This window comes from Oreochromis niloticus, linkage group LG7 (genome assembly GCF_001858045.2).
Source record: "Oreochromis niloticus isolate F11D_XX linkage group LG7, O_niloticus_UMD_NMBU, whole genome shotgun sequence".
In the NCBI taxonomy this organism is placed as follows: Eukaryota; Metazoa; Chordata; class Actinopteri; order Cichliformes; family Cichlidae; genus Oreochromis; species Oreochromis niloticus.
In genome coordinates this window covers 1,603-11,805 of record NC_031972.2, presented here as the reverse complement: position 1 = coordinate 11,805, position 10,203 = coordinate 1,603, and the positions used below count along the sequence as shown (strand labels likewise).

General features: G+C 44.5%; 2 protein-coding genes across 2 annotated transcripts; both read left to right on the top strand.

Moving 5' to 3' along the window:
- The first annotated feature begins 913 nt into the window (after window positions 1–913).
- Window positions 914–6,274, top strand: actr6 (actin related protein 6). Its single transcript, XM_003458279.5, has 11 exons — window positions 914–1,144; window positions 2,065–2,182; window positions 2,262–2,330; window positions 2,400–2,523; window positions 2,702–2,837; window positions 2,914–2,970; window positions 4,027–4,125; window positions 4,308–4,386; window positions 4,580–4,751; window positions 5,318–5,456; window positions 5,593–6,274. Exons 1-11 carry the CDS (start codon window positions 1,077–1,079, stop codon window positions 5,720–5,722), a joined length of 1,191 nt encoding a protein of 396 aa, XP_003458327.1. The 5' UTR covers window positions 914–1,076; the 3' UTR covers window positions 5,723–6,274.
- A 136-nt stretch (window positions 6,275–6,410) lies between these two features.
- LOC102077059 (L-fucose kinase) lies at window positions 6,411–9,851 on the top strand (the record flags this gene model as incomplete). The annotated part of the gene is given in 2 exon segments (XM_005470250.4): window positions 6,411–6,871; window positions 9,700–9,851. Coding segments are annotated over 2 exon segments (234 nt in total), but the record flags the coding sequence as incomplete, so codon positions are not given.
- Between the last annotated feature and the right edge of the window lie 352 nt (window positions 9,852–10,203).

The following is a 10,203-nucleotide window of genomic DNA, read 5'->3' as shown; positions in this document are numbered from 1 at the left end:
GAAATATTTCCTAAATGTTTTGTTTGTTTACTTAAATTTCAAATATTGTATAACAAGAGAAAACTGCAAATGTGAACGCAGATTCTTTTTCCTCACTCTTAACTAACTGAAGCCCTTCATTCACTGAACTAACAGCCGATCCCTCAGCATGTTTGTGCTCTCTGCTCATTTTGGCTTCATATTAAATAATTTTTGGCTTTTTAAAGAACTTATTTTAACATTGCAGTCAACAACAAACAAATCCTCTCTAACAAAAAGTCACTTCAAGGACCAAACTGCATTATATTTCTTCACGCCAATATACGTGAAGAAATAGGGGCAAGTGGCCCCTGGGCCGCGAGTTTGAACCCCCTGTATTAGACAGAGAATGATGATGATGGAGCTGCCAGGCAGGAAGCAAAGAGGAAGACCTCAGAGGAGGTTCATGGATATAGTGACGGAGGATATGCAGAAGGTCAGATTGACAGAGGAGGATGCTGGAACAGGAGGACATGATCCCCTGAGAAAACCTCTAAAGGAAGCAACTGAAAGGAAAAGAAGAAGAAAAAGATTTTTCTCTTTGATTGTGCAGATTTTAGAAACATTAAAAAGGTGGCATGAAATGTAAATATTCAAATAAATTATATCAAGATAATGTGTGAAAGACAATGATTGACTTAATGCACTTAGTTTGAGGGAAAAGTCGTATTTGGGCGGTTATTTTGTTTATAATTTCTGATTAATGTCATTTAATTCCACTCTGAAGCGCAAAAGAGACTAAAATTTAACGGAACATAGGAGGCGGAAGAAAAGCAAGATCCTGTTTCTACCCGAACACTTTTCTAAAGCACAGTCAAAAACGTTGTATCTGATTGGCTGGTCGAGCTGCAAAGAAGCGTAAAGGCTAAGATGTGAAGCTCTGATTGGCTGTCATTCCACCACATACCGTGAGAACGACAAATTTGATTGGCCGAAGGAGCTCGTAAAGTCCTAATGGCGGATTCTCGCTGAAAATGTGAAATGCGTTTTGTTTTTGTTTATTTCTCGATTAATGTGAGTTTATAAATGTATTTAATGTGAGCAGTTCCGGCTCTGAAATGGCGACATTAGTTTTGGATAACGGAGCGTACACGGCGAAGATCGGGTACAACCAGGAGAAAGTCAGGTGAGATGTTAGCATGACAGCTAACGTTGCGGCTAATTAAAATAATAATAATAATAATAATAATGATAAAACTAACGAGGCGTAAAATAATTTATACTTTAATCGACCTAACCTCTGTGTAAGATCCACTTCATAGCAAGTACCCCCCGAGACAGCAGTTATCTCTAGCTTTAAAGGAAAAGTCAAACCCTCACGCCAGATTCGATTTAAAATCTCTCAGTTTAAATAAAATGTATTTCATTCAAAACGCGTTCTAATATTTTTTTATATACCAAATTTAAACTCTCAGCAGTCTAACTGGGATTCGGCCTATAAAGGTAAAACAGCTGAAGGGTGTTATACATTTAATAGTTTTTTTAAAAAGTGTTTTTATTAAGCCAACTATTTGGAAACGCTTGTGTGCTTCACGTAAAACAAAATCAATAAGAATTTACTCGAAATTTTGCATACAGCTGTACATGATGGTAACACACTGCATTTCTTATTTTAAGGACAAAATATGAACGTATCCAAGAGGAAAAATGGTCACATTTATAAGATAAAAATGGCAGATTTATAAGAAAAAACATGCAAATGTACAAAGAAATTGACAAAAACGGTGGAATATTAACAATTAAAAAATGGAAACTTACAGTAAAAAATAACCTGAGTTTTTGAGGGAAAAAATGCAGTTTTACAATAAAACAAGCAATTTTCAATGAACATTTGCAAATTTGGTGGGTGGAATGAAACAAACTGTCAAATTTATTAAGGGAAACAGTTACAATAAAAACATTTTAAAAATTACAGTAAAAATGAGCAAATGTATGAAAATACAAAAATCAGAGTTTCCCGCAATAACGGGCTTTGCAGACAGCTGATCATGTAGTTGGTAGAATAATGAGCGGACCTGACGTGGACCTTCTCTCTGTCCCTCTCAGCGTCATCCCAAACTGCCAGTTTCGCTCAAAGACGTCCAGGTTAAAAACGTTCACTGCAAACCAGCTGGATGAGATCAAAGATCCTTCGGGGCTCTTCTACATCCTCCCCTTCCAGAAGGTGAAGTCACATAAGGGTGAAGCAGCTTCGGCCTGACGTCAGACCGTCTCATTTGCACCGTTTCTCTCCGTGTCTTCAGGGTTACCTGGTGAACTGGGACGTCCAGAGGAAGGTGTGGGACCACCTGTTTGGAAAGGAGATGTTTAAGGTGACTCGCTGTGGTGTGTTTGACTGAGCTCTTGCTGTGGTGGAGGCTGACCCTGTTTTCTGGCTGCAGGTGGATTTTGCAGACACGAGCGTCGTCATCACTGAGCCTTACTTCAACTTCACCTCCATTCAGGAGTCCATGAACGAGATCCTGTTTGAGGAGTACCAGTTCCAGTCGGCACTCAGGATCAATGGTGAGTCCTGGAAGTGAAGGCTTGTCCCGTTAGACTTCCTGTACTTTCAGAATAAAAGCCTGGCATCTCGTTTTAGTAAGAGTGGTGCTCATAAACTGTAAAAAAGGTAAAACTGAGCTGCTGATTTCGGGCAATCAGGGAAGCTTTCTTTGAATGATTTGCCACTTTGTTCCACCAGCCGGCTCTCTTAGTGCTCATCACTACTTCCACACAAACCCCTCCGAGCTCTGCTGCATGGTGGTGGACACCGGGTTCTCTTTCACCCACATCGCCCCCTACTGCCGCCGCAGGAAAATGAAGGAGAGCATCCGCAGGTTAGAGGACGTGACCCCGCAGACGCGGCAGCAATACCACCAACAGCAACAATCTGATGTCTGTTTTTCCTTTTAGGATCAACGTGGGAGGGAAGCTGCTGACCAATCACCTGAAGGAGATCATCTCTTATCGGTAAGTCGTTCTGCTTTGTGACGCCGGCACCTTGGCCGGGGTAGCTCTGGGCTTTTATTGAACTGTTCTTTTTCTAGGGTGGGTAATTGTAACACAGACATCCTTAACGACTTTAAAACACAGGTCTGAATTTATTTTCAATTTTCTCTGATCCACACACGTGTGTGTGTGTGTGTGTGTGTGTGGTATCCATCATCAAGCTTCTTCATAATTCTGATGAATATGATCTTTAATTGAGTTCATGCTGGTTGGTTTCCTGGGATGGACCTGGCCTCTAAACAAATTTTCAGCAGGGCTGAAGTTGTAGCTTCTATTCTGTTCTGAAGCTTAATGCTAAGCTGGGATCTTTGTCCTGTTGGAACACTCGACTGTGTCCACGTTTCACCCGACCAGCTGTGTTGAGAGAAGTTGGTAGAATGTAGAGGTAGCCCTCCTCCTTTATTCCATCCACTTTGTCTAATGTGCCTGCACCACTGGCAGTGAAACAGCCTGGAGCATGATGCTACCACCACCATGCTTCACATCTGCAGTGTTCTCAGGTTTGAAAGCCTCAGCTTTGCTCCTCCAATCAGCTCCATCTTTGTCTCGTCCGACCGTCAAACTTTTCTCCAGAGGGCGTTTGGCTCGTCCACGTTTCAGACGAGCTTGTTGATTTTGGAGTGGGAGCTTCTTTCTTGGTCAGCGCCCACTCGGTCTATAGAGATGTGAAACTGGCTTCACTGTGGAAGTGACGCTGGTGTTCCAGCACTTTCCAGTCCATGGCAGGCTTGATCCTGGGTGGTTCCTGAACATCCTAACCAGTTTCCTCTCATCTGAGAGGGACAGTCTGGGTCTATTCCCAGACGTCAGCAAAGTGATGGCAGATCTGAGTAACTTGTACTTGTGTGATCTTCATGTAGTCCATCGCTGCCTCTGGTTCTGATCCAGCGGCCCTCCTCTGAACAGGTGTTTAGTGTCCAGGTGACTCTTTAGCTGATGATGGTCCAGCTACAGCTGTAACACGGGAGGCTTGTCACACTCGTTCAGATTTAAAGAACTAAATGTTTGTTTCCACAGTCAGCTGCATGTGATGGACGAGACTCACGTGATCAACCAGGTGAAGGAGGACGTGTGCTACGTCTCGCAGCACTTCTACAAGGACATGGAGATCGCCCAGTAAGCAGCAAGCTTTAGCCTTACCTTCATATCCTGATCTGGGACTTAACAGTGTGACAGGGTTTCAGTATTTTATCAAATGACCACAAATTTTAACAAGTCCTATGTTAACAGCTGGATTGTGAGTGTAAATGCACAGCAGCTGCTGGTTAACGCAGGAAACCTGCTGTGGTTTCTGTCAGGGCCAAGGGCGAGGAGAACACGGTGATGAGGGATTACGTTCTGCCAGACTTCAGCTCCATAAAGAAAGGCTTCTGCAAGGTGAGAGACCCTCTCTGTGTTCCTCAGTGTTAAACAGCAGGAGAGCTCGTGTTAACGCGCTGTCAGCGAGAACGTGTCACTGTGATCGAGTCACATGGGTTTTATTTTCATTTTGGCGAGATCTTCTTCAGTGTGTGTGTGTGTCTGTGTGTGAATGACACATTCATGGCTCTCTGGTGTTTCTGCTCACCAGCCCCGTGAGGAGATGGTCTTCAGTGGGAAGTACAAAACAGGGGAGCAGATCCTGAGGCTGGCCAACGAGCGCTTCGCTGTCCCCGAGATGCTCTTCCACCCATCTGACATCGGCATCCAGGAGATGGGAATCCCGGAGGCCATCGTCCACTCGGTGGAGTCGCTGCCTGAAGGTCAGCGGCTGATCCACGGTGGCAAGCCGGGGTCACCGAGACACAGATTTATGAATGAAACAGATTCTGTGAGCTTAGAGAAGAAAACACATCAGAGCCCGTCACTGATCTCTGAGTTCATAGCAGCAGAGACGAGGAGACGGCTTTCCTGTAAATTTACTGTTATCATAGAGGCATTTTGGCAGCGAGTTGGCGGTTCAATTCCCAGCCAGCATGTTGCTCCTGCTCTCTTCCCACAATGAAGATGTTCAGCTTCCTGTCCGTCTTTACTGTCGCTGTCAAATAAGAATCAAAAAAAAGTTTAAACTTAAAATTCTTATAATTAAAAATAAATAATACCAAAGTGTAGATGTACTACTCATTTTTTTCTAAACAAAGTTGTCATAAAGCGGAATCTCCTTTCCGTTTTAAAGCTGCAGAGCAGGAAAAGCCGAATACTACAGTTAAATAAAAAAGTACTCTGACACTTCTAACGATGGCCTGCAGGCGGCGCTGTGACGACCGGCAGCTCAGCGTTTAGGTAACTTTCTTCTTTTCCCGTGTTAAACGTGTGAATCTGTCCTCAGAGATGCAGCCACACTTCTACCGGAACGTCGTGCTGACCGGAGGGAACACGCTGTTTCCCGGCTTCAGAGAGCGGCTGGAGGCGGAGCTACGGGCGCTGGTCCCCGCCCATCTGCCCGTGTCTGTCATGCTTCCTGCAAAGTAAGAGCTCGTCATCCTCAGAGCCTCAAAACCTTCACTCGGTGATGTCAGAGATGAGTAAACGTGGTTGGTTAGCTGACCTGCGGACGCTGCTGTCCGATGACGGAGACTTTAACACTGTGTTTGTGTCTCGCAGTCCCGTCTGTTACGCCTGGGAGGGCGGGAAGCTGCTGGCTCATAACCCCGACTACGACGAGATGGTGGTGATGCGGGAGGACTATGAGGAGAACGGGCACTGCATCTGCGAGGAGAAGTTTGACATTTAGGAGTTCAAACTGAGCAGAAACATCGATAGTGATGATTTGTCCTTCCACTTTCACACGTGTCCTGCTGCCATAGCAACAGTCGCAGTGTGTAAAGTGTGGAGTCTGGGAGGGACAGGTTTACAGGTGGGTGGAGACTGAAGGTCCCTGAACCTGCTGCTGCAGGTCTGGATGCTCCATCCTGGGACGGCGGAGCTCGGGGCGTCCGAACCACCGCTGCCGTCTTCCTGACGTTTATCCCCGTGAACCTGCAGCAGCCGCCTGCCTCCACCTCTGCTGGCTCAGTGGAGCCGGAGGTGTGCCCGCCGCCGGGAGATAAAAGACCCAGGGTCAAAGTCATGACTCATAAAGCGATGTTTCAGCTCTTTATTTAAACTCGGGAATAAAAGTGAGTGAGCAGTCCGAGATAATCACAGAAGGAATAAACTGTAAGTGGACGAGACATTAGTCAGAAAACTGTTTTTGTTTTTGTTTGTTTTCACACAATTTTTAATGTTTGTGTTCTTTGTATGTAAATCTTAATTTGCATTTATTAAATACAATAATAAAAAAAACTCCAGTGTTCATTTTTAAGTGTTTTCATACCTTTTTATATCTTGTAATTGTTTAGAGGTTTTGGATTAGAACGGGTGTTTTTACTCCGGGGTGATTTATTTACTCCAAGTTTTACTTATTTTTTTTTTTTTTTTCCTTTCAATTTCCATTGCCTGTATCACTAAAACTAACCGCCGCACTGGGAGGTTCCAATGTTAAAACCAAGCGCTACAAGTTGCTTCCTACGGAAGCCCGGGCGGTCAAACCGCGAAGATTTGCAGATGGCGGTCGCAGAGAGGAAACGGGTGTTTTAGTGAGACCGACTCCTCAGACGGGTTGGACCGGACACTCTCGGTGAACCGTCCTGGGGGTGTACCATAAAAGCCGCTTCAGACGGTTCAGCCTGAGGTGATCCTTCACGGACACCTGCTTAACCGGAACGGGTCTAGCTAGCCCCGCCCCTCCGGCGGCAGCAGTGACCCGTGCCGTAACTGCTGTAGCCCGGGTTAGCCCGGGTTAGCTGTGACCGTGTGAGGATGTCGGAGAGCGGCGGGTTCCGGTGGACCGTGGTGGTGCTGACGTGCCAGCATAAAGACAGCGTGTACGCGTTCCAGAGAGGTGAGGCGCATGCGCGCAGTACATGATCTTTGAGCTTGAGTTACACCGAGCGGCCTGAGGGGGCGCTGGTGGACACTGATGAGGCCAATTTATTAGGAACACACGGTGACTTTGCTGATGATTTATTGCCATAAATAAAACTTTGGTTTTTTGCCTGTTGCCAAATATCCTAAAATTTGTTTGGTCATAATTTATTGACAGTGTATTAATCTCAGTCAGCTGATCTAAACCGTTTCCCACGTCCTGGCTGTGTTGGATAAATCTGAGCTGCAGTCAGAGGCGGAGGCAGACATTTGATACACCTGGGGCTTAGCCCTAAAGGGTAGTATGCATGTGGGATTGGGGAGGGGGTAGAAATGACTGAAAGATTATTAGGCTCTGTTTTGAGTTTTGTTCAAAAAAGAATGACTTCATATAGGAAAAAAAATAAATATCACCTTAAACTAGTTTTTTTTAATTAAGCAGCAAGGCAGAACAAAGTCGGGGCTGTATCAAGACACGAGGACTAAACCCCAATTCAACCAGACCCAGAACTGATCCGGAATTAAAACAGGACTACAACAGTTCAAAATCAGGACTACTTACCCATATGGAAAAGAAATAGTAAAAACTTATATGTTTTACTCATGAAAGTGGCCACTTTCTCATTACTTTCATATATTGTTTTAGTAAGTATCCAAAACATACAAGTTTCATTTATATAATTTTTCTAGGGATCTTATATCTGTTTTCACTCTTGTATGCTTTTCATACAAGTTTCACACAAGACAGATACAAACTTTATAAGATTTATATATATCTTTTCCATATGGGTGGGACTTATCCAAAACAGAACCAGAATCAGAACTAGATGATAGTAGCACTGAAAATCATCATAGACCTGCACTACACTTATTTTTTAATTCTACCAAAGTCCACTATTTAGATTCAGAAAAGTTTATATAATTATTTAGCCTTCATAAGCCTGCATAACTTAATAAATATAGAATTTGAAAAGTAACAAATGGTATCTAAAAAGTTACACTAGGCACTCGATACATGTTCTGATGAGTTTTGGCAAACGACCATTTGACTAACACGTGTGTCTCACCTGCTCTTGTTCCATCTCTGTTCTGTTCCTCTCTCTCCCTCTCTGCTCCTCTCTCTCTCTCTGTTCCTCTCTCTCTCCCTCCCTGTTCCTCTCTCCCTCTCTGTTCCTCTCTCTCTCTGTTCCTCTCTCTCTCCCTCCCTGTTCCTCGCTCCCTCTCTGTTCCTCTCTCTCTCTCTGTTCCTCTCTCTCTCTCTGCTCCTCTCTCTCTCCCTCTCTGTTCCTCTCTCTCTCCCTGTTCCTCTCTCCCTCCCTGTTCCTCTCTCTCTCCCTCTCTGTTCCTCTCTCTCTCCCTCTCTGTTCCTCTCTCTCTCCCTGTTCCTCTCTCCCTCCCTGTTCCTCTCTCCCTCCCTGTTCCTCGCTCCCTCTGTTCCTCTCTCTCTCTCTGCTCCTCTCTCTCTCCCTCTCTGTTCCTCTCTCTCTCCCTCTCTGTTTCTCTCTCTCTCTCCCTGTTCCTCTCTCTCTCCCTCCCCGTTCCTCGCTCCCTCTCTGCTCCTCTCTCTCCCTCTCTGTTCCTCTCCCTCTCTCTCCCTCTCTGTTCCTCTCTAGGGTTGGGCTGTCTTATATGCATCCACAGGTGTGCCACCAATTTACTCACATGGACTCTACTAACCTATCAGAAGCTTCTTCAGCTCAGAATGGAATCGTCTGGAGTTTTCTTATTAATTAACACTAAACTTAGTGTATATGTTCTCCTAAATTTGATGAAAGTGATTAAAATAGACAGCTCCCTCTTTTTATTCTGACATTTAACTAATTCAAAAGATATTTCAACATTTATTTATCTAAAACAAAACAAGTTTACTCTAAATTGATGTTTAACAGTAAAAAATGTTCTTGTGTTTTCCATAAAGTGTAAATATCTGCTTTAAACTGTGAATGTACTGCTGTGTGTTGGAATTCCTCTTGTTTTGCATAGAAACATACTGAACAACATACAAAGCATAATATATAAAATAACATCTACCAGAGTTTTTTCTTTGAAAGAAGCTCCTTATGTCCATTCTTGTATATCAGTACATTACTGAAAGCGATTTATTTAGCCGTGGAGGGAAACAACTGAAAATATGGAAATAAACACATGTAAGTTAAGACTCTCTAAAGAAAACGCGTTGTTGTTGTTCTGCTTTTCATTTCGCCATTTGTTGATTCACTTGAAGAGCAAGTAACATAATATGGGTCAAGTGATTAGTTTGATATCAATCTTTCGTGATACACCGTCATATTTACATTATTTGTACAGTACGAATGATTTGCTTTGGTACTTGGTCAAACTTCACTTCTCCTCTGTCTGCCTCGCTCCGTTTCTCAGGCAGCAGCTGCCCCCGCCCCCTCGCTCAGTCGCTTAGTGTCTGAGCTCGGATCATACCAATATTAGGGGGGATTTACGCACAGTCGTAAATTCCCACAGTGTGCACTATGTGCTTCGAATATTGTGTGTAGTTTTTTGTTTTATACAGTTGTCAGCCAGGCATCTAACTTGAAAAAATTACACTCCAAAAGACCCCGGGCTTCTGAAAAAACAACCCAGGCTTAAGCCCAGTAAGCCACCCCCCCGCTCCGCCACTGGCTGCAGTAGAGCCACTGAGGTGCACCTGTTTGCTCTAAAAACGTGCAACACCCACTCAGTGAATTTCATTTTATAGACTCCTTCCAAAGACGTTTCTTTTGGAAATGTTCCTGCTTGCAGTCTGTGTTTGGCTTTGTTATGATCTCGCTTCTACCTTTGTGTGTCCATCAGAGCTGGAGCTGAGGCAGCAGCGGGGTGTCCTCTCTGCAGGTGCATTGGTTTTGACCGTCAGGGACCGCCAGGAGCCGCTGGGCAGCGGCGGGGCAACGCTGAACGCTCTGCTGGTGGCCGCAGAGCACCTGAGCAGCAGAGCCGGGCACACAGTGAGTCCTCAGCCGCTCTCCTTCACCCGATCCTTAGTGACCATGACCCTGCAAAAACCAAAGGATCCAAAGATGTGCCCGTTGGTTTGAACTAGAAAGCACATGCAGGGCTCGAGACTAACTTTTTGCCACGGTTGCACTGGTGCCCCTAACTTTTTTTCTTAGGCGCACCACCACAAAAGTTAGGCGCACCCAAATTTTTCACCGCATCGCTTAAGACCGCAGTTTTACATGTGCACTGTTTGTTTGTTTTTTGGGGGGGGGATTGCTGTCCATACAGACAATATTAATTTGTAAATGATCAACTAACAATCTTTTCAACACAAAGTTCTTTATTTGTAGCACATTTCTA